This window comes from Lissotriton vulgaris, chromosome 2_1, assembly GCF_964263255.1.
Source record: "Lissotriton vulgaris chromosome 2_1, aLisVul1.2, whole genome shotgun sequence".
NCBI classification, from domain to species: Eukaryota; Metazoa; Chordata; class Amphibia; order Caudata; family Salamandridae; genus Lissotriton; species Lissotriton vulgaris.
Genome location: NC_141687.1, coordinates 1,151,461,739 through 1,151,487,000, shown reverse-complemented (window position 1 = coordinate 1,151,487,000; position 25,262 = coordinate 1,151,461,739). Strand labels below are relative to the sequence as shown.

At 44.7% G+C, this 25,262-nt stretch overlaps 1 protein-coding gene across 1 annotated transcript in view; it reads right to left on the bottom strand.

Moving 5' to 3' along the window:
* The window catches only part of HIVEP3 (HIVEP zinc finger 3), a 2,131,558-nt gene that overhangs the window by 32,482 nt on the left and 2,073,814 nt on the right, over positions 1–25,262 (bottom strand). Inside the window, exon 14 of the mRNA XM_086956857.1 lies at positions 21,225–21,323. Within this exon, the coding sequence (XP_086812983.1) occupies positions 21,225–21,323 (99 nt within the window). The remainder of the gene's footprint in view (positions 1–21,224; positions 21,324–25,262) is intronic.

Here is a 25,262-nt window from a genome sequence, read left to right as displayed (position 1 = left end):
GGGTATTAGACAGCATTTTGTGTGTTGCTCGAAAGCACTGCTACTTTTAGGAGAGACTAGAACTGAAAACCCGCCTGGCCAGGTATTTTATCTGAACAGCTCAGAGTTGTCTCTTGAATGACATTTGCTAGGGCAGTCCGTGTGTAGGGCGCCAGAGTTACCATGCATGCAGTGATGATGAAATAGTTCTCTAGTAATTTTTCTGACAACTGAAAATTGTGTTTATGTAAGTCCTTAGGGAGAGGTCTATATGTGTTGCTTTGTTGGGATAACATCTATTTGAATATATGTAAGAAAATACTGACACCCTACTTAGAACAAAGCAAGAAAACAGTGATAAAGGATAATATTGAAGTAATACAGTAAGAAAATATTAGTGATCTGTTTATATGTATTGCTGGTTTTTAACCCCTATTTGATATTTTTCATGTAATGAATTGTTGATATTTGTTCTTATGAGATTTTATTGGAAGAAAAAAAACATTCTTTTTTAATAAAAGGCATAGATATCTTTGCAATTAACAGGCCTCGTAGTATGCTTGAGAGTATGAAAGAGCATTGATGAAGATGGTACATTTGGGAAAAGATTGGAGGTAACAATACATAGAGGTGACACAAGAGGGACCTTTTTCTTACTGTTAAGACATCCATCGACTGGGCCTCTGCACCGTGTGGGGATGCCACCGAGCCTACACTGCGATGGTCGAACAGTAACTCCAGAAGGCAAGTACCTCAATGTTACAGGTCTAGTTGTTTCTCTACCCCTCTCACCCTGTGTCCCCATTCGTCAGTATAATGACGTACATTGGAATGCTCATTGAATACTTATAGGAAAGCCACGCCCCTGCGAGGTCGTCGGCTACTTGCTTCACAGCTGTTCCCTCACCTTTCGTGAGCTCGTTATATTTAATAAAGTTACTTATCTTTTATCGTACTGGTTTCTTATTTCATGAGAACCATTACACAACATATTTGGCGACGAGGACGGGAGATGAACTTTTGCGAAACGAGCTTGCGCAAGGAGTTTCTTCGGAGCGTCATAACTGAAATCTCAAGGCAAGTTCATTTATTTCGTTTGTCTGGAGGTGATGACACTCGTATAATTCTCAATTTTCTATTATATTTTGGTATTACCATAATTGTGGATCGGGTATATCACGTCAAGGCAAGCACAGAAGAAGACGGTGTGACTGAGAGCTGGCAGACGACGGGTTACTGAAATTGAAGAGGCAAGTTACGATGTATTGTTATTCAATATAACGTTTCTACAAGTAAAGTTGGCGTGTTTTCTACTGCAGAGTGCAAGTTTTGAGGCGATCGTTAAGTCGAGTGAGCTGACAGTTCAACTGTCATTTCCATCGCGCAAACTGTCATTCTGATCCACTCAGCTGAGAGGAAACGTCAGCTGTTTACTGTGCGACGTCATCAACGTGATCAACGTGGCGCCATTTTGTCTCTTGTCAGAGAGTCAGAGCGTCGGCTGAATAAGGTAAATTAAACGGATGGTCATTTCACGCGTACTTTTACGCGACTGTAAAATCAAAACAAGGCAGTTTGTTCTTCACTTATCTTGAGTCTTCAGACAAGAAACGTACATATTTACAAAGAACTGTATATTAACCAGCAAATATTGCTCTGTTTATTAAGAAAGAGACTGCAGATCCGGATAGCATGGCAAATGAATCGAACTTCAATGCTCCTGCATTATTTCTAAATGAACCAGGCAAACCAGTTATGACATGGCGCAATTGGTACAGGGCCTTTGAAAACTATTTGATTGCCATAAATGGTAAGAAATTTGAGGCAGAAAGAAAAACTGCAATTTTGGTAGGTTTACTAGGTGTAGCAGGGCAAGAAATTTTTTATAGTCTTCCTGAATATGAGCCACCATCAGGTCAATTTATTCCGTTTGACGAATTCCAGGAGGCAGTTAAAAGATTGGAAAGACAGTTTGACGAGGAGGAAAATATAATGGTGGGCAGACACCGTTTCACAATGAGGAAACAAACTGAAAATGAAAATGTGGAAGAGTACATAGCGGCATTGAGAGTGTTAGCAACAAAATGTGATTATAAAGATAGAGTGGATGAATACATACGCGACCAATTAGTCTTCCATTGTTATGAAAGGAAGATTCAAGAGAGACTGTTGGCATGTAAGAGACCCACTTTATCTGAAGCTATTGACATTGCCAAGGGTATTGAAAGATCATTGGAAGGGTCAAGAGAAATAGCTGGAGCTACGAGCAAAAATGCAAATGTATATTTAGTTAATGAAAAAAAAAGAAAAGAGAATATGTTTAGCAACAAAAGTAAGCCTCATGCTAATACTAACATGTTGCAATTTGTATGTTATAGATGTGGTTCTCACAACCACAAAGCTGATTCCTCAAATTGCCCGGCTTTGGGAAAGAAGTGCACGAGATGTTCAAAGGTAGGGCATTTTGCGGGCGTATGTGGCACATTTGGCCAAAAGCGTTTTACACCTACAAAAGTAAATTGTATAGAAGATTTTGATGAGAACATGTGTTCTAACATTGTACTTACAATAGAAGAAGATTATAAAAAAATTAAAGGACCGTTAGGTGTAGCCACGGTGGGAGAAGTACAACTGAACATTATGGCAGATTCAGGGTCGCCTATTACAATAGTTTCAGACAAAAAATTCCTGCAGTATTGGTCTCAGATAGATTTGGTTGAGTCAGATGTTAATCCTAAAGCCTTCGGCGAATCAGACATTAATATATTTGGGTATTTTGAAGACATCTTGAACATCAAGGGGAGATGTATCAATACCAAAATATATGTGGCAGAGCGGGGCAGGGACATCGTAGGGTGGAGAGACCTAGCAAAGTTGAAAATAATTTTGAAACCGGGAGCAGAGGACCCCATTATATTGGATGAAGGTTTCATTTCTAACATAAATGTTTCTTCTATAACTTGCAAGAATGATAATGTAAGTAACATTCTCAATAAGTATGAATCTCTATTTGAAGACAGAATAGGCTGTGTGAAAGGTTTCGTACACAAGATAGTTCTTAAGAAGGATGCGATGCCTGTAAGACATAAAGTGAGGTCACTCCCACTATCCGTTAAGAATGATTTAAAAAATGTTCTTGAAAAATTGGTGAACGAAGAAATCATTGAACCAGCAGACTCAGCTGAATGGGTTTCGGGAATAGTTATGATTAAAAAAAAAAAATGGGGAATTCTGCCTGTGTGCGGATTTGAGGTCACTCAATAAAAACATCCTAGTAGATTGCTTTCCCCTCCCTAGAATTCAAGAAATCCTTGCAGCCACAGCAGGTTCGAAATATTTTTCCTTAATTGATCTCAGATCAGCGTACCACCAGGTCAGGCTGGACGAAGAATCCAAAGAATTGACAACGTTTATAACACCCCTAGGAGCGTACAGATTTGTACGGTTACCATTTGGGTTAGCTTCCTCAGCTAGCGTATTCCAAAAGCTGATGGAAAATATGTTTGGGCAAATGTCAGGAGTACAGAAATTCCAGGATGACATACTTATCCCTGCTGAAACAATAGGAGAACATAATGTCATCCTGGAAAAGGTTCTTGGTAAGTTACAAGAGAGGGGCATGACAGTTTCTAAGAAAAAATGTGAATTCTTAAAAACAGAAATAGAATATTTGGGTCATGTGATAAGCCAAGAAGGTATCAAACCTAAGATGAATTTAATCAAAGCAATTGCAGATGCCCCCAAACCTGAAGATAGGGATGCGCTAAGATCTTTTTTAGGACTTAGTGAGTATTACTCCAGGTTCATAGAAAACTATGCAGAATTGGTGGAACCCCTGAGAGCTCTATTACGCAAAGGCGAGCAGTTTAAGTGGAGCGTGCAGCATGATGTATCCTTTTCAGAGATTAAAAAGTGTATAGTAGAGGCTCCCACGTTGAAACCATTCGACTCCAAGGGTACCAACATAATTACTGTGGACGCCAGTTCTGTAGGTATAGGCGCAGTATTCACTCAGAAGGTTAACAAACAGATGCATTCAGTAGCGTTTATTTCACGCAGACTAACAGAAGCTGAAAAAAATTACAGTACTATAGAGCGTGAAGCTCTAGCGTGTGTATGGGCTGTGGACAAATTGAAAATGTATATATGGGGAAGAGAATTTGAATTGATAACTGACCACAAGCCACTCACATACATGTTCGATGGATACGGAAGAGGTAACGGTAAGGCCTCGGCCAGGTTGGTTAGACTCCTAGCTAAATTACAGGAATATAATTTTTCAATAAAACATATCTCAGGAAAAGAGAATATTCGAGCAGATTTCCTTTCAAGGTTACCTACTGATAACAGAGAAGGTCAGATTGAAGATGACACTGAATGTGTAGTCTCGGCAATTTTCAGCTGCCGAGCAACAGGTAATGCGTTGTCAGAAAATGAATGGGTTGAAGCCATGAAATGTGACCCTGTGTTATTGAAGGTCAAACAGTACATTTCTCACAAGTGGCCCCCCGTAAGAAATTTACCACATGAATTCAAAACGTATTTTCAGGTTTCAGAAGAATTGAGTTGTGTTGACGGGTATATTTTGAGGGGTGATTTGGTGGTTCCCCCAGGTAAATTGAGAAGAAAGCTAATGGAAATAGCTCATAGTACACACTTAGGCGCCACCATGACAAAAAAGAGACTAAAAGAACAATATTGGTGGCCCCAAATGGACTCGGACGTTAATTTGTTTGTTGGAAAATGTATTGAGTGCATCAGATCCGACAAGCACTGGAAACCCAGAATCCAGGAGATGCAGTTGGTGTCCATCCCGAATTCTTCGTGGTACAAAGTTGCCATCGACATGGCAGGACCTTTCCAATTGTTGAACCAAGGATCCAGATTTCTCATCGTAATGAGTGACTATTACAGTAAATGGATTTACCATAGATTTGTAAAAACCATAGACTCGGACTCAGTCATAGACTTTTTGGATAATTGCTTCTCTGTGGAAGGTAGCCCACGCATACTAGTATCGGATAATGGGAAGCAGCTTACATCCAGTAAAATGACTGAATTCTTGAGATTCCATGATATTAGACAAGAGAAAACTCCTTTTTACTCCCCAAAATCAAATGGACAGATAGAAAGAGTTAACCGATTCATAAAAGATGGAATCCAATTAGCTTTATCTTCTAACATTCCGGTGGAACGATTCATACAAGACAGAGTGTTTGCGTACAATACAACACCGAACAGTGTAACTGGGTTTTCCCCATTCTTTTTAATGAGGGGGAGGAGATGTGATAACGAGATGGTGCCTAAAATTGTAGAGTTTGAAGTAGGTTTGCCAGAGCCAGTTGCCTTAAATGAGGAACAAATGCAAGTCAAGCAAAAGATTTGTGATAGCCAAACCAAAGCCAAAAAGTATCATGACACGGTGCATGTAGGAAGGTGGCTACCTGACTATGGTTACCCCAGATTTTTTGCCTGTGTTTAGCTGGTTTTCGACTTAGTTGGCCTGGTTCCCTGCTAATCAGGGCCCCAGGCTATCTGCTCTCTCTGTAAAATGGATTCCATGTACCCTAGGTGCATAACTAGATTGGCTTGGGTCACCTTATCAGCCCCTGTACAGAGCACTATAGGTGCCCAGGGCATAGGTGCATCCAAGGCCTACCAGGGGCTGCAGCATATCTTTTGCCACCCCTGGCTGGCTATCTAAATTGACACAACTGGCTGATCACTCAGCTGGGGCAAGTGGGTGTAATCACCCCTTGCTTAGATATAGTATACCTATATCTAAACCTATATCTGGACACATATATAGCCTGTAAGCCACTCCTATGGAAGGCCTCATCAATCCTGGAGGCAGAGTGCATGGTTTTATGTGAGATGGTGCTCTGGCATGAGCTGAGCCTGTCTGCAGCTGTCGGGAACAACTCCCTAAGCTGATCCGGGATAATGCCATACCATATACTCTTAAGCGCATTATAATCCTCGCGGTTATATAGCAACTTTGGTTTGGCTTTATCAAAACATGTCGTGTAAGGTGTCATACGAATTGGAATACTATCCCCTCGCCAGTTCTGGCGACGGGGATAGCATTCCACCCTTCTAGAGGGAGAAGACATGTTACTTTACTGAAACGCGGTTGATTTAAAATGAGCCTCAGATCCACAAAATGGATGCCCCTGCCACAGACACGGGTCTGACCTCCTGCTGCTGACCGAAACCCGGCAGAGGAGGCCTGGACAAAGAGTTTCCTGTCACAGGGCGGTGTCAAACCACCCCAGACAGGAGATAGTGGATTGGAGTAGGGAGGTTTCAATGAAACCAGACACTGCCTGGGGAGCACAAGGCTGCCCCTTGCAGGATCCGGCCAAACCGGTTCGGGGGCCTCCCAGCCCCTGTCCCAGCGCGGCCAGGATCAAAGGAGAGGGGTGTAACCACCCCCTTCCTGGGTCCCACCCATAGGAGGGGACCTAGCAGGATGTCCAACCCCCTAGATTCGAATAAGAGGGGGAGCAGTCCCAACGGACCTCAGATCATCCTGAAGAAACATAAGAAACGAAATCTGGACCCTTCGACTTTCTACACGACGTGAGAAGACTGAAGAATCTCCCTTGTGGTCAAGGAGTGACCACCCTGTGCAAACAGGCACCATCCAGCCCTCGACCCTTGCTTTGTTGCAGTTCCCGCCGGAACTCGAGCGACAGAGATCGACGAGATCAAGCTTGCCTGCCTTCTACCTGCCCGATCCACAGTCCCTGCAGAGCTGAGACCCGTGGAGGCGACCGGAAGCGTGGGGCACGCCATCTTGAAAAGGCCACGAGACGCTGACCGTGCGGCCCACGAGTGACCCTCGAAGCTGTACACCGGGGTTTGAGAAGCCCCAGCCCCGAGCTCCACTTGCACCAAAGCTCACCCCTCCACACTCGACGAGTGCTGCGTGGGGCCCTTCTGCTTGTGTGCGCTCGACGCGTTGGCCCGGTCACTTGCCAGCTGGCTTGTGGCCCCTGTGCCGACGAACTTCGAAATACGACTTGCTTTTCTGGTTGCTCCAGATCTGCACCAGCTCCTGTGAAAAGGAGCACCCACTCTGACCCTCCTGGTTCGAGTGATAAGCAATCTCCCGGTTCCGCGTGGATTGCTTTTGCCAAGTGCTGTTTGCTACAATCTTCAAGCCGACGGTGCTGACGGCGAGAGCCTACGTGGGACAGATCGTGACCTGCTCCTGGACGTCGCAGATGCCCCAGAGCCCACGTGACAGCGGAGAGAAGCCTATCGACAACCGCCTGATTGCGCCCGACATTGCCTGGTTCCGTCCTGGTTCCACCCTGGTCACTGCTGAGTGACCCAGACTCTGTCCCCTCTGCTTTCAGGTACTTTTCTACATCGATCCACCCTTGGATCGCACCGGACACTTCTGCTTCACAGCGCCTGCAGCTGCAACAGCTCCAAGCACCCAGAACCTGCGTGACAGAACCCGACGCCACTTCGACCCTGTGCACCCACGGCCTGTGGGTGAGGTAACTTTGCAACGCCGGTGTCTTTACACTGGTACACACCTCTAGGGTCTGTGTCTAAAGTTTTGTGTTCCTAGGTTCAGCGGAAGTATCTTTTTATTCACTTTAATTGACTTTTACGCACCATTGACAGTGCATTGGTGCGCGCTGCACTTTCCGTGCTGCATCCGTCTCCTGTGGGCTACTCCCGACTTCTTCATTGCTTGTCCTGACTGCTCCCAGCGAATCTCTAGGCCCTAGGCCTAACCATTGTTCGTAAAGTGTTACTTATACCACTTTTTTGATATATGGTCTGAGTGGCCACCCGCCCTCATCCATAAACGTGCAACTTTATATGTGTAACAGTGCTTTTGATTTAACGCTTGTGCCCCTTTCCTCATAAAGAGTACTGGGGAGTAATTTAGTAATAAATACATATATTTTTATAATATATACTTGTGTGGTGTCCTTTCATTTGATTACAGGATTGTATGTGGTAAAACAAGCTCGCTTAACACGACCTCTTAAGTTAAGCCTTTAAGGCTGCTTAGTCCATGCTACCACTAGGATAGCTTGTCTACAAGGTTGACTTACAACCTGACATCTTTGGGGTTTGCTTGGACTGATAACCAGTGGTTCCAGAATTGGAAACACTACCTATCAGGCCAACTTCTCACATTGGTGTGCAGCGGTGCGGATTTGAGCTTGCTGTTTGTTTTACCATTGCAATCTTTATCAAATTGAAAGATCACATCAAGTACCTCTAGGTACATATAAATCAAAAGCTTAGCATATTAAGTTCTACTGAACTTAGTAGTTGTAGATTAAAGGGATTAGCACACCCTGACTACAACTCACTAGCAAGGTACAGTAGGAAACCACTTAGTGTAGGTAAGTGCACCACTTACACCTCACTAGCAGTCATGTCTGATACAGAAAGAGCCTCAGGCTCTGCTCCTGTAATAGTTGATCCTATAGGGACAACATCCAGATATGACAACCTTAGCCACAAAGACCTGAGTGCCTTGTGCACAGCCAGGGGGCTAAAAAAGGGCAGAGGCCCTACCATTCCTTCCCTAGTAGCTCTCCTAGAAAAGGATGACCTAGACAAGGCGAGTCAGACTCCCTTAGAAACAGAGGAAGGGATAAACTCCCCTGAGAATGAGGATCTTCAAGAAGGAATAGAGGAGGAAGAGGAAGACCCAGAAGAAGGCTCTGATCTAGATGAGCCTGAAGATCAGGATCAGGGGGGAAACCAGGTACAGGTTGCCAGGCTTAACCAGGCCAACTTGGACCTACATGGGAATGGAGGGGGCCAGCACCACTCCAGATCTCATAACCAAATTCTCCCAGGTAATAGAAGGGATAGATCTCTGTCAAGGGACTCTCACCTTTCTAGTGCCTCAAGAGAATCTCAAAGAGGAATGACTTCCTCCCAGAGAAAAGAGCATAGGGCCAGGATGAGGGCTGTCCAACTCCAAATAGAAAGGGAAGAGGTAGCCTTGGCTCAAGCTAAACTTGCTTTAGCAAGAGAAAAAAAATTGTGTGGCTTAGATGCCACTGGTGGCAGCAAAGTTCCTAAAGAAAAAGCCAGGTCCTATGATAGTAGAAACCTGACAAAGATTGTGCCCCCCTATCAGGAAGGGGATGACATCCACAAATGGATGACTGCTCTGGAGAGAGCCTGCATGGTACAGCAGGTTCCTGAGGAACAGTGGGCAGCAATCTTATGGTACTCCTTTTCAGAGAAAGGGAGGGATAGGCTCCTCACTGTCAGACATGAGGATGCCAGCAATTACAAAGTCCTGAAGAGTGTTCTGATAGATGGGTTTGGCTTAACCACTGAACAGTACAGGTTAAAGTTCAGAGATACCCAGAAGACACAGACTCAGGACTGGACTGATTTTGTTGATTGTGCAACTAAGGCTCTGGAGGGTTGGCTGAATGGCAGCAAAGTACATGACTTTACAGGATTGTATAATTTGATTATGAGGGAGCAGATCCTTAGTAATTGTCAGAACCAGCTCTTACACCAGCACCTGGTGGACTCAGATTTGACCTCTCCCCAAGAATTGGGAAAGAGGGCAGATAAATGGGTCAGAACCAGGATTAGGCCTAAGAATCAGGACAATAACCAGAAGAAGGAGTCTACCAAGCCTCAAGATAAGGGTGGGGATAAAAGTAAAGAAAACACTTCCCCAGGGCCCCAAAACTCCAAGAAGGGGGGTGGGTCCCAAGACACTTCTTCAACAGAGAAAAAGCCTTATTGCCATGCCTGTAAACAGGTTGGGCATTACAAAACAGACAGCTGTTGTCCCAAGAATGGCAATAAAGAAAACATACCTCCAAAGTCAGCTCCAACACCTCCTGTTACTGTCAGCAGTAATCCCCCAGGAAGTGGGAGCACACCCAGGAGTCTGGGTGGGTTTACTTTTGGAGCCCAAGGGGACCCTGGCCTATCCAGGTCCCCATCCCCAAATAATCTTGTCTATGAGACTGGCATGGGGTTTGCCAACTTCTCTGTTTGCCCAAATACCTTGAGCAAATATAGACAAGAACCCATCATCAATGGTTTGAAGGTTGAAGCTTTTAGAGACACAGGGGCTAGCATCACCATGGTGGCTGACTGTATAGTCCCCTCTAAGCAACTTTTACCAGGTGCCACATACCAGGTAACAAACATTGATGGCATCCAAACAAATCATCCCATGGCAGTAGTAAGTCTCAGCTGGGGAGGTGTCATTGGCCCAAAGAGAGTGGCAGTGTCACCAAACTTGCCTGTAGACTGTCTACTGGGTAATGATTTGGAAATCTCAGCCTGGGCTGAGGTTGAACAGGAAATCCATTCTAGAATGGTAAATTCCCATGGAAAGGTTAGTGGGGCTGTACTGGCTATGGCCCCAATTCAAGATGTCCTTCCTGAAAAGGTTGGTAGGGCTGAGCAACTCTCTGCCCCATCTTTACCAGAAGCTCTTCCAAGACAGAATAGCAAAGCTGTTATGATAACAGCAGAAACCCAAACTGAGTCTCCTCCTGAAAAGGTTGGTGGGGCTGTGATGGCCACAGCCCAAACTCAAACAGATATGTGTGTTGTGAAGCCTGAAATGAGGGATCACTCCACCCAAACTGAGAGCATGGAGGAGGAAGAGAAATCTCCCCCTCACCAGACAGTAGGACAGGATCAGCCTCCTCAGGGAACTGATCTTACCCCTGATGAAGGAACTGCCCCAGAGGTTGTTAGGCCTGGCCTGACGGAGCCTCTGATGGCAGTGGACCCTTCTCAGGTGGGATCCAGTCTGGAGCAGGTAACCTGCCCCTCTCTACCTTGCCTTAGTCAGCCCAGGGCTGCAGAGGACAAGAAGGACAGTGAGACCCAGAGGGCCCCCTGTCAAATAAAGCACCCCCATCAACAGATTAGGGGCACCAAAACTAGTAGGCCTAGTAAGGTGAAAACTTTAAAAACTCCTGAGGGAGCCCCCTTAAAAACAGTTAGGGACCTCCCACAGATGGATTCTGTTGGGCACAGCCAAACCTGGGACCCAAAGGGCCCAAACCTGAACTGTCCCTCCAGCAAGCCAAACAGAGGGACCCAGCCTCCAGCTTTAGGTAGCCAGAGGTTGACCCTGAGAGCTCAGTGCAACTCAGTTGAAGAAAGAAAGGCACATATGGTGGAAGATAATTGGAGGAAGTTGAGCCCAAAAATAGTGGAGCCTCACTTCAATACTCCATATCCAAACCAGCCTTTAACTTTGCATAAACACACCCAAGGTAGTGATTCCCTATGGTGGAGACCCTCTAATACCCCTAGGGTGAGGGACTGCTTAGTGGACCATGAGACAGGGGGTACCCATGCTAGTGCAGGTACTTCCTTATATGGCCACTCAGGCAATAAAGGCTTACCTGGCCAAGGATAGCCTTATCTCCTTTCGTTTGGGGGGGGGTTATGTAGGAAGGTGGCTACCTGACTATGGTTACCCCAGATTTTTTGCCTGTGTTTAGCTGGTTTTCGACTTAGTTGGCCTGGTTCCCTGCTAATCAGGGCCCCAGGCTATCTGCTCTCTCTGTAAAATGGATTCCATGTACCCTAGGTGCATAACTAGATTGGCTTGGGTCACCTTATCAGCCCCTGTACAGAGCACTATAGGTGCCCAGGGCATAGGTGCATCCAAGGCCTACCAGGGGCTGCAGCATATCTTTTGCCACCCCTGGCTGGCTATCTAAATTGACACAACTGGCTGATCACTCAGCTGGGGCAAGTGGGTGTAATCACCCCTTGCTTAGATATAGTATACCTATATCTAAACCTATATCTGGACACATATATAGCCTGTAAGCCACTCCTATGGAAGGCCTCATCAATCCTGGAGGCAGAGTGCGTGGTTTTATGTGAGATGGTGCTCTGGCATGAGCTGAGCCTGTCTGCAGCTGTCGGGAACAACTCCCTAAGCTGATCCGGGATAATGCCATACCATATACTCTTAAGCGCATTATAATCCTCGCGGTTATATAGCAACTTTGGTTTGGCTTTATCAAAACATGTCGTGTAAGGTGTCATACGAATTGGAATACTATCCCCTCGCCAGTTCTGGCGACGGGGATAGCATTCCACCCTTCTAGAGGGAGAAGACATGTTACTTTACTGAAACGCGGTTGATTTAAAATGAGCCTCAGATCCACAAAATGGATGCCCCTGCCACAGACACGGGTCTGACCTCCTGCTGCTGACCGAAACCCGGCAGAGGAGGCCTGGACAAAGAGTTTCCTGTCACAGGGCGGTGTCAAACCACCCCAGACAGGAGATAGTGGATTGGAGTAGGGAGGTTTCAATGAAACCAGACACTGCCTGGGGAGCACAAGGCTGCCCCTTGCAGGATCCGGCCAAACCGGTTCGGGGGCCTCCCAGCCCCTGTCCCAGCGCGGCCAGGATCAAAGGAGAGGGGTGTAACCACCCCCTTCCTGGGTCCCACCCATAGGAGGGGACCTAGCAGGATGTCCAACCCCCTAGATTCGAATAAGAGGGGGAGCAGTCCCAACGGACCTCAGATCATCCTGAAGAAACATAAGAAACGAAATCTGGACCCTTCGACTTTCTACACGACGTGAGAAGACTGAAGAATCTCCCTTGTGGTCAAGGAGTGACCACCCTGTGCAAACAGGCACCATCCAGCCCTCGACCCTTGCTTTGTTGCAGTTCCCGCCGGAACTCGAGCGACAGAGATCGACGAGATCAAGCTTGCCTGCCTTCTACCTGCCCGATCCACAGTCCCTGCAGAGCTGAGACCCGTGGAGGCGACCGGAAGCGTGGGGCACGCCATCTTGAAAAGGCCACGAGACGCTGACCGTGCGGCCCACGAGTGACCCTCGAAGCTGTACACCGGGGTTTGAGAAGCCCCAGCCCCGAGCTCCACTTGCACCAAAGCTCACCCCTCCACACTCGACGAGTGCTGCGTGGGGCCCTTCTGCTTGTGTGCGCTCGACGCGTTGGCCCGGTCACTTGCCAGCTGGCTTGTGGCCCCTGTGCCGACGAACTTCGAAATACGACTTGCTTTTCTGGTTGCTCCAGATCTGCACCAGCTCCTGTGAAAAGGAGCACCCACTCTGACCCTCCTGGTTCGAGTGATAAGCAATCTCCCGGTTCCGCGTGGATTGCTTTTGCCAAGTGCTGTTTGCTACAATCTTCAAGCCGACGGTGCTGACGGCGAGAGCCTACGTGGGACAGATCGTGACCTGCTCCTGGACGTCGCAGATGCCCCAGAGCCCACGTGACAGCGGAGAGAAGCCTATCGACAACCGCCTGATTGCGCCCGACATTGCCTGGTTCCGTCCTGGTTCCACCCTGGTCACTGCTGAGTGACCCAGACTCTGTCCCCTCTGCTTTCAGGTACTTTTCTACATCGATCCACCCTTGGATCGCACCGGACACTTCTGCTTCACAGCGCCTGCAGCTGCAACAGCTCCAAGCACCCAGAACCTGCGTGACAGAACCCGACGCCACTTCGACCCTGTGCACCCACGGCCTGTGGGTGAGGTAACTTTGCAACGCCGGTGTCTTTACACTGGTACACACCTCTAGGGTCTGTGTCTAAAGTTTTGTGTTCCTAGGTTCAGCGGAAGTATCTTTTTATTCACTTTAATTGACTTTTACGCACCATTGACAGTGCATTGGTGCGCGCTGCACTTTCCGTGCTGCATCCGTCTCCTGTGGGCTACTCCCGACTTCTTCATTGCTTGTCCTGACTGCTCCCAGCGAATCTCTAGGCCCTAGGCCTAACCATTGTTCGTAAAGTGTTACTTATACCACTTTTTTGATATATGGTCTGAGTGGCCACCCGCCCTCATCCATAAACGTGCAACTTTATATGTGTAACAGTGCTTTTGATTTAACGCTTGTGCCCCTTTCCTCATAAAGAGTACTGGGGAGTAATTTAGTAATAAATACATATATTTTTATAATATATACTTGTGTGGTGTCCTTTCATTTGATTACAGGATTGTATGTGGTAAAACAAGCTCGCTTAACACGACCTCTTAAGTTAAGCCTTTAAGGCTGCTTAGTCCATGCTACCACTAGGATAGCTTGTCTACAAGGTTGACTTACAACCTGACATCTTTGGGGTTTGCTTGGACTGATAACCAGTGGTTCCAGAATTGGAAACACTACCTATCAGGCCAACTTCTCACAGTGCACAAAGCAGTTTACAAAGAGTTTAGTAAAGGAGATTGGGCGCTCATTAAGAGACATGACAACCAGGTCAAAGGAGAGTCCAAGTACTATGACCCTGAGGAGGTTGTAGAAGTCACTGATAGTGCCATTTGTTTGAGATACCTAGGTTGGCGGAACAAGAGTGATGCAATATGTTTAAATAGAGAGCAAGTAGAATTGTGGTTCAAAGGAAAAGGAAACAAAGAAGTAAATGATAAAGAATTGTCATGGTTTATGTATTCTGGTAATGAGAATCAACAAGTGGCCATGCCGCAAACAGATTATGATCGATGTCATGATGTTCACAACAATGAGGAGAGTGTAGAGGAGGAGGGTGGCACAGAAGTGGTAGACACTGGTACAAAAATGTATGATCAGAATCCCAGTACTTCAAGTACTTCCAGCGATGTAAAAAGTGAATGTTTTGGAGGGTGGGAAGGTACTTGTACCAGGTATGGAAGAATATCCAAAATACCTGCTGGACTCAAAGATTACGAGTTAATGTAAAAAATGTTTGTTCTGCATATAAAAGGGAGATGTTACAGGTCTAGTTGTTTCTCTACCCCTCTCACCCTGTGTCCCCATTCGTCAGTATAATGACGTACATTGGAATGCTCATTGAATACTTATAGGAAAGCCACGCCCCTGCGAGGTCGTCGGCTACTTGCTTCACAGCTGTTCCCTCACCTTTCGTGAGCTCGTTATATTTAATAAAGTTACTTATCTTTTATCGTACTGGTTTCTTATTTCATGAGAACCATTACACAACACTCAAGTTCATTTTCCTCCTACTGGGCCAGATTTCTTCCTTTGCCCGTGACAGTCTGGAATTCCCCAGGGAGGAACGCTTGATGGAAGGCAGACATTTGGTTGTTTTTATAACAGCGAAACAGTACCTTTAGGGGAAACAATGATGGCGCCCTAACTAACAGAAGGCGATGGTGGCTTAAGAGGTACGGTTCACTATTCAGCAATTACATAGTGGACAGCATAACGCGAGGGGGTGGGGACACGGGGAGCCACGACCAATCACATCCGAAAGTGCGGTAGCATGGCGAAAAGCGGCGCGAGGACTGCCGCTCTGCCGGGACAGCTCGCGATTCGTGCTCTGCATTCCATAAGGCAGCCAAGTGGGCCACAGTTCCTAGGTTACCAACGCTGTCGGCATTCCTGCTCTCATTCACAAATAATTCTATTTACAGTAAGCATACAAAGAACTCTGCCACCCAATCAGCGGAGAGAGAATTGCCCTGTGTGAGTCAGCCCCGCGCTCTGCTTGCTATTTTTAGAGCCTGGCGAAGGCTGAGGGAAGAAAGCAGCCCCCTCACGTATAATGCCAGCTCTTTGTGAATCGAGAATGAACTGTCAGCGAGCAGGCTTGAATAGCTTATGTGCCAAGCTTTACCTCTCCAGGAGAGCTGCGTGGACAAAAGGCCGGGAAAAGAATACTGTTCACGGATACTTCAATGGAACGCAAGCGCCCCACGACGCTTCAATAGTCCGTCGAGAGAGCTTAGACATATCTGCAATATGAATGGGATTTTTTTTTTACTGCATTTGGAAAAAAAATAAAGATTGTTTTATGCGCTTTCTCTTCCTTAATTTGTTTGGCTCAACCGACGGCGTGCCTAGTAAATATTAATTTCTGTGCATTATGGTTTTCCACGAGCTCCAGAAGGACCTCAAAAAATGATTAACCTGAGAGGTCTTTTTACAAAATACAAATATGAGGGTCTTGTGCAGGGGCAGAGAGGTACCATAAATGACATGATACAGAACTTCTAAGAAAGCACAGTGAAGAAATGAAACCGCCTTTCAACAGGGGAGGGAGATGACGGCAAAAATACACTAGGATGGCAGTGGCGTGCATGCCCCGAGTCAAAGCTGAGGCAATGTTCGTGCAGCTGACACGAGAGTTGGCAGACTGGTTTCATCTGCTTGCTTTGATGTTCTTGTCCATGTTTTGGGTTATTCAAAGCAACCAGGGGTTAGGCCATGCTAGGAGCATCTCTCCAGTTTATGACTTCAAAAAACCTACGCTCTAGGTCAAGCATTCGGAAGCTCGGGATACTCTGGTAGCACACTAGATTTCAGAGGGGGAAATTAGTCCACACCAGCACTGAACAAAATCATATTTGGCACTGGGAAAACAAATTAAGAATAGTGCAAAACTGGCTGGCAGTTCGGGCTAACAGGGATCAAACCCATAGCTCTTGGCTGGGGGTGAGTAGTTGAAAAGTTTAAGGACTTTATCCATCATCTTGTTGGGCTTGCTATGTTTGCCCTAAGAGTTCAAGGGAATTCCCAGGCGTGGGTCCCTCGTTAACTGTACCACTGGATTCAAGCTAGTCTGGCTGATCAGGTCTGACACTCCGAAACCGGTCCCAGGATGCTTGTTTCGGTCAAGGAGGACCTGGCCTGGCATTTTGGGTTAGACTGTTCCCATGAGGAACAGGGGCAATACTGATTTGCATATGGCTGTGTCCAAACTCGGGTGGCATAGTGAACAAAAGAATGATAGTTAAAACCTAGATCTCTTGACTAGGGGTGAGTGGTTGAAAAGTTTCAACACCCCATCCATCATCTTGTGTTTGCTATGTGCACCCTGTGTGGCCATGGGTATGCCCAGATGTTGGTGCCTTGCTTGCTGTGCCACTGGATTCAAACTAGCCTGGCTGATGAGGGGTGATACTCCGACCCCGGTCCCAGGATGCTTGTTTCCGGTGCAGGAAGGACTTGGCCTGGCAATTCTGGCTGGACTGTTCCCATGAGGAGCAGGGTCAAGACTGCTTTGCATATGGCTGGGTCCAAACTGGGATGGCATTGTGTGCAAAAGAAGAATGGATGAAACCCAGCTCTTGATTGGGGGTGAGTAGTTGAAAAGTTTTAGCACTCCGTCCATCATCTTCTTATGTTTGCAAAACTGAAATAGGGCCAGCCCTCGCATTTTGTTGAGTGGGTTTCTGCTGTTTGCCAGTGTTTAGGTAGCACTATCCCTTTGGAGGGCTGACATAGAACAGTTGGCCAGGATTCATGGACTACTTGATGAAAGTCGACAGACATTATGACTTCCACTCAAACCAATCACAGCAACTGAAACTCGGTTTGTTTTCATCCAATTGCACCCAGGACTTATGAAAATACCCACACAGATCTCTTCTGGCAACTGAGCTCATCAATATTGGAGATGAGTATTACCTACCCATATGACAAAGATACACAACTTGTATGCATCAACGAGGAACACTAGACTCTATAATATAGACCACACATTATGCCATTCTCTTCCCCATATCCTTAAATCTGTACGTGTAATGCTCAGATTTAGATGCATAAGAGAAAACGGAGGGTGGGAATGATACACTGAAACAAAAAATTGAATACTGATGCCTTGAGTAGCTGGAAGCACCAGTAAAAGAGGCACAAGAGCAAAACATGTCAGGATACAAAAAGTTTCCTTTCCCATCACTGCCAGTAAGAACACCTAATCTTGTATTTTACATATAGTATTCAATGGCAAGTGCACAGTTCAGATACAGGAAAGCTAATACCACAAGAGTAAATTCTGAGCCCAAATGCAGATATTAAAAAGTAAAAAGAATAAAAGAGTGACACGAGTGAAAGATACATGTGCACAGCATGTTGGAGGAACACCCATACAACACATCTAGTCTACAGTACTGAAAAAGTTCTAATATGGACTAAGTCATCCTGAGACACAGCAAAGTGGTTAAACATGAAAGGCTATGCAGACTGACATTTTGATTTGTGCGTATTAGCCCTATCATTCAATGGACAAACATCCACTAAGGAAATATATGAACAACCCCAAAATCTCGTCCCTTGTAGAGCAAAACGGAAGGGAGGATGTTGTGTAAAAAGAAATTAACTACTAAGCCTCTAGGGGATCAGACAAATAGAGGGCCACTCTGTAAACAATCTAAGCGTCCACTGGGCACAGTTGAAAGGGCTCTTTGCTCTGTCACCTTCTACATTCAACTCAAAGGCCAGTGCATGGCCAGAGTAATGCCACATTACTATTGATATCATAATTGACCAAAATCAACATTCCCAATGCCTGTACACTCAGAATGCATTGGAAAAAATCTTTACCCATGCTCATTAGGCCCTAAATTTGCAAAAGAATTGAGGTGAGCGTAAGATTGACAAGCACAAAACTCACTTTGGCAGATTAGTGGTCTCTGGGCACAACGTGTGGAATGCAGCTCGGTTCTACGCTGGACTCCTTTTACCCACTTAGAGGTCACTAGGCATTGCCCCACACATTATGCCACCAGTCCCTTCTTAGTGGCTGTTTTGTTTTTCAACAAAATTGCAGTTTTCAAACTTTCAAGACAATAGTAATCATAGCGCCATAAAACGACCCCACTATATGCATGGTAAATGAGTTAATTAAACTATAGTAGAAACTCATCTCAAAATGAGGTTTACCACAAAAACTCTGGCTGTCAGTTACATAATAATATTTTTCACAATCACCTTTAGATAAAAAAATATATATATTAAACATTTTTCTTAGTAACTTTAAACTCTCTTGGGGCTATTCACAAAGGTAACACACTTGTGAGTAAGTTGAAACATATACTCTTACAATTAGAGTAACTTTATTATTTTTAACTATCATAAGGTAGTGTAAAGTAACTTAAAAGTGTAGCTTTACATGTTTTGACACCCTGAAAAAGAGGGTGTAGCCCCACATTTATGAGTGTAAGTTAATACTGCCAAAAAGAAACAGAAGTAAACCCAACACCAAACATGGCCAACCACTGATACTGCAACACACTCCCCTAGGAAATAATCAAGAGAGTGGCTTAAAATAAAATCTCAAAGGAAAATATGTTAAATTACATTTGTTAAAATAGTTAAAAATATATAAAAAATAAAAATAAAGATAATCAATTGGCATGACTGCGGTCGCCGGCTGGATGGCCAGGAACTTCCTCCAGTGCAATGTGGGGAAGTCGGAAGTCATGCTGTTCGGGGAAGCAAAAATTCTGTGGACCCCTGACTGGTGGCCTACGAGTTTGGGAGTGGCACCTTCCCCCAAACAGGCGGTGAAAAATCTGGGGGTCCGTCTGGACCATGACCTCAATCTTGCACATCATGCCAACACCACGGTGGGGTCTTGTTTTCATACCATCAGCCTCCTTCGGAAAGTGTTCCCCCTTCTCCCTGACAGCACAAGGAAGACCTTGGTCCAGGCCCTCGTATTGAGTCGCCTCGACTTTTGTAATGGTCTTCTTTTAGCGGCCAACGAAGGAGTGCTCAACAAACTTCAAGTGGTTCAGAACACCGCGGCTCGGCTGGTGACAAATGCCCCCCCCAGAACACCATCTCTGCCCCTTCTCAAAGAACTCCACTGGCTTCCTATCCGGAGACGGGTGGAATTTAAGACCTGCTGTCTGATTCACAAAAGTCTCCATAATCTAGGACCGCTCTATCTGGCCGAAAAATTTGTTCATCATCATCCCCTTCGTGATTTACGGTCCAGTAATCAGCTGCTACTACAGATTCCACGACATAACAAGACCAGACAGGGAGGACGTGCTCTTTCGGTTATGGGCCCGAGCCTGTGGAACAACCTCCCCCTCACCCTTAGACAGTGCTCTAATCATCTAGCCTTCAGGAAAAGCCTTAAGACAACCCTATTTCAGTTTTAGTGCCGGTCAGACCTGTTCCTCTCAGCACTGCGCGGAGATACACCTTCGGGTGTGATTCCGGCGCGTTATAAACCCATAAATAAATAAATAAATAAATTGTTGAAAACCATTTATAAAATTGAAAAAAATAACTATTTATTTAATTATAAAACCCTTTTTCCCTATACTTTACCATATGGAGATCTCCAACCAGACAACAGAGTCTCCACTCTTAATGTACAAGAAAAAGTCAAAACGTTGATTTACCTCTAAAAAAAAGTGTACAATTATTTCTATGTCAAATATTATTGTAAATTATACTGTATTAAAATGTACTCTAACATAAATTTTTAATTTAAAAAAGTTGTTAAAATATTTTATATTTACAATCAAATAATACATATGTTTTAGTTTTATATTTTGGCCAACATTAAATGATATCTGTTCATATATGTAACTATTTTAAATAATTGAATTTAACATTATTTGCTATAGAGTTTTATGTCAAGTCCTTGCCGCCATTATTTTCTATTGGAGGGTGTTGCAGTGCCTGTTGTTGACCATGTGCGGTGCTAGGCTTACTTCAGCTCGGACCTGGAGTTTTTTACTTCAGTTTGTGATCCTTTTTGGCTGTAGTAATTTTAGAAATGCAATTTGTAAACAGAAATTGGCTTACTCTTTTGTGGATGAGTGTACGTCACTACATACACCCCTCCCTAACTCCCAAAATGTCTTCTTAATGCCTCCCTAATTCCCTCCCATTCAACTATAAGCATTCCCTATTTTCCAGCCACTCCTCTTTCTATCTCTCACATTTACTACTAAAATGCATAGTTACTTGTGAAGGGACTCTGCAGTCAAGTGGACATCTCCGCACAGAAAACTATAGGAGAGGCTTTGGAGGTGTCCCCAATTTGTTCAGAAACCAGCTGTGATAACTCATGCAAGCCCATAAGGGCTTGTTACGGGCTTGCATGATTGCTGGGCTCTGGCGCATGTACAAACTGTTGCATAGTGGAACAATAGAATCATACTAAATGGCTAACTATTATGAAGATACAAAAGGTATGCTGTTCCTAATTTTGAGACAAGAGGAAACTCGTTTTGTGTGGTCATGAAGTGTAGGAGGATGATGATTCCTCCTCTTGGAATAGAGGGCCCGCACACACCCTGTAAGGTGTCATGCTTCATCATATGGGCTGCTCCTCGTCAGATCGGCACTGCAATACCTGAATGCCTTTTGTATTTGAACTATTATACATCTCATATACAGGAATTAATATAGGCAAGCACCTGTTACAGCAACACGGCATAAGGTAATTAATTAAAATGAAAGGGCTATTTTGTGTGTTGGGCCACATTTGTCTTACAAATGTAAGCATCATTTAACTGTACCTTCGTCTGCTTCCAAGTCCAACGGTATAGACACCAGCACCCCCATTTCCTGACATTTTTTGCTGTGGGCTTTTGACTTCATATGTTTAGTCAGATTCCCTGAAAGAAAATAAAAATGTTATTAAGCCAGGCTACCATCCTTTTAAAGACACAATTGGTTGCACGCCTCCCCACTTTCATTACTGATTGAGCTTTCTAAAAGGTCTCTTTTGGCCACCTCTAAGCCTCAATGGGTTCAGGTGGATGAAAGAGGGTATGGCCAACAATTATTCAAATTCAAATTAACTCTGACAACAAACTAGCAAAACTAATAAAGCATACATAACTATGATGAAAACTGAATTAAAACCATTGAAAATGGTAAGGATTACTTCAGCTCATTCCTGTATTAGTGCAAAAAGTATGCTAAAACAAAATATACCCAACATGCATAATTGTTAATCCAAGAAGCTGAATAAAATCTCTCTTTTTGACCAGGTTGAAAGTCATAAATACATTTGTCGGTGCACCTTCCAACCCTATTGGTGTCTCATGAAGTCATCAAATAATGCCCAAACTACTTAAGCAGTCACAGGGGAGGAAAAGAAACTGGACCAAGGACTGCATTTTCGATTGAGGAATTGTCTCTTTGATGTTTATTGTTATCTAAGCCAACTCTTGTATATATCACCAACACTTTCTGTCTTTTAAAAAATTATTTTGAAGGGTAGGTTTTTGTTAGTATCTAAGAATGTACATTTTTTTTATTTAATGAATCCTGATATGATGGATGTGTGAGTATGTATGGGTTTGTGTCTGCCTGATTGGTTTGAAAGTTTGTGTGTGTGCGATTCAAGATGCGCTCAGATCTTTCTGATATTTATCTTTTGTATGTCTCCTTACTATTTTGATAAAATGATATACATGAATGAAATACCTCCTATTAACTAGGTTTGTTGTACCATATTTGGGAAGACCCTAAGGAAAAAACTTATAGGATGCTCCACTGGTCATCTGCTGAAAGTGATCGCCGCAAAATGTTTACCTTCCATCTCATACGGCTCGGAAATTCTGAACACTAAAGATGTCACAGCCCTAAACACAGCACAATCCATACTTTTTAGGAGACTGTTTTTAATACCGCTACATACCTCACATGCACAAATCCGCCTAAAATATGGATTAAAAAATCAGATCATGGCCAGACAAGTTGCCTTAGTAAAATATTACTGGAGGATGAGGGAGCAAGAAGACAACACCCTAGCCCATCATTGTTGAGTCGAGATTGAAAACTAAAGGTGCCTTGTCAATTCAACCACAACAGCCCTGAAGGAATCATGTCGGCATTACACCTAGAGGATGCTTGGCTCACCCTCGCAACGTGCTCCGGATTTAAAAGCATAGTCAATAACGCCATTAAGCGGACCTCTTTATTAACGGATAAAACGACCTTTGCAAAAAAACATCATGCCTGGGTTGTGATACAGGCCTACCAGAGGCTGAAGCTGCAACAATACCTGTTGGAGCAATTCTCCCACCAGAAAAAGTTTTATCCGACTTTGCTACGAATGGGATCTTTCCCCCTCAAAGGATTTGACCCCAAACTGGAAACAAACATGGCCATTCAGGGAATGCCGCCTCTGTGGTCAAGGGGAAGAGTCCCTACTACATTTTCTATGTACTTGCCCTTTCTTATTGGAAACTCGAAAATCCATCCTCCGGGAGGCCTTAAGGAAGGAACAAAGAAGAACACGTAGAGCAGCGGTCATCAAGTGTCTTGGAAGGTCGTCGATTCCTCTGTCTTGCAGAGCCATAAAACTTTGGAAAATCACGGCAAAAGAGCTGGCAAAAAGCGTCTCTAGCCAAGTAGCCAACTAATGGGCAACCACTGTTATACTTGTCATTATTTTAAAATAATAATCTGCCCCTTATTGTAATGTTGACCTCTAGCCCTTTTGACGTTTTTAAAATGTATACTCTAAAACATTGCGTTTTATGATGGTTGTCCATCCTTTTATGATTTTTATTGAATCAAATAAAAGTATATTTTAATTGATATTTGGGAAGACCAGCATGTTGGGTGTGTTCTAATATATCAGTGACTTGTAGCACCTTCTCAAAGAAATTTACAGGCAGAGTGTTCCTTGACTGTAACTTGATTCTCCCCCTGCCTTCTCTGCCTGTTATTACCCTCAGGGGCCCCCTTCCGTGTGAGAGGTTACGATCTCGTGGAGGTCAACAAATACAACAATCATCTTTCATGACTCAAGAAAACAAACGCCTACTGTTGCAACTGGTTATCGTTCCCAGTCATCTAGATTTGTAGCACATGAAACTGGCCCATCCCATGCCCAATTAACGTTACAATAAACCTAATTTCATTCTCAGCACCGACGGGGCTGCTGGTGAATAAATCAATCTAATTGCCCCTTACACGCTGAGCAGTTCAGTGTGTGTAACTTAAACTGCCATCTACTCTATTTGTCTAGGAGAGTATGTCATCCTGATGTCAGCACCAAATCTGAACAGCTGGGTAATTAGGACTTTCAATTAGTCTCAGATGCTTCTTCATGTTGATCCTTACATGAGTCTTTGTTGGTGAAGGGTGATATATTTTTTGCAGTAGTGAACATCACTGTTTTATTCGCAAGATAAACATGCATGAAAAGAGGGAAAAGCAAACAGATGTAATTTATTCTGTGCCTTTCTATGGACAAGTATATGTACTTTATACTTACATTTACACATATAAAAATCTACAAACAATAGGTCATGTGTCTGCTCAATCCACTAGCTTTTTTTGAATCCCTCTACATAAAAACTTCCTACAAGTAATGGAGAACAGTCTGCCAAGATTTCACACTCACAGAGGAGGTGATGCTCAAGACTGCCCACATTGCATTTGAGATCAGGGGCTGGTATTGGTAACGGCCAGTCTCCCAGAGTTGAGGCGATATCATCTGAAAGGATGCACCCACGTGCTGGAGGAGAGCTGTGAGTCTTTCCTGGAAAGGGGTTTACCTCATCTGCTGAGAGAGGGGAGCAGAGGGCACCCCTGCAGGTGGAAGCCTGCTGAGGTGAAAAGCCTAGCTACAGTGACCTGGAAAGCTGAACTGCCCAAAGGCATGGTCCAGTTTGAGGGACAAACCAACACCAGCTGGAAGGATACAGCAGGATATTCAACTCAAGTGCTGGTGTGGGTCCCCCTGCTACCTCCTCGTCCCCCGGAGCATAGCAAGCAGCGACGAAGGTCCCAAGTGTGACTACTGGCCGTGGTTACCCCTGACTGGGAAGGATATTGCTGGAGCTATTTGGAATAGTGGAGTGGCTCTCCCTGTCTCTCTCCTGTGAAACTGACTCACTGCACTGATAAGGAAAGTATAACTGCTTCCAGTGGACTTATTTATGCTCTAAGCCCAAGAAATGTGTTGCATGCTGGTGACAACGGTGACCACTGACCACCAAGCGTGCATCGACTGACTCACCAGTGACCTCTGGGTGGGCTGTCATCACCGCTTGAATGGGGGTAGTTTATTTTTTGGCCCGAACTGCATAATCGGAGACTGCACCCACCCCACTGAATGCCCCAGGCATCTCTGACTCCACCATCTGTGCTGAAAGAGAAGGTGTGGCCAAACCAATGCAGAGCACAGAAAGAGCACCACATGCTGGGGTCCCACTGAACTACAGAGAATGAATGCTAAAAGGACCCGCCACAAGAGACATTTGACACATATAGAAAAGTGGTTCTGTGTGGAAAATTGGTTCGATCATAAGTCAATGGCAGTTATTCATGAACAAAAAATTAATGACAAATGTCCAACCAACTTCCCTTGTCTAAAACATTTACAACTTCATCTTAAGATCACACAGTGACATACCGTTGAACAAAGACAATACAGTGTGTGTTACAAAGAGGCAGTGGAACAGTCATAGTAAATTTGTTGATTGCACTGCTTTCCGGTAAAATGTTTTGTTAGCAAGAAAGTGCATTTATAATGTGATTCCATTGAGACCGTTGTCAATGGCATTTCGATGCATTATGGTTGACGGCTTATC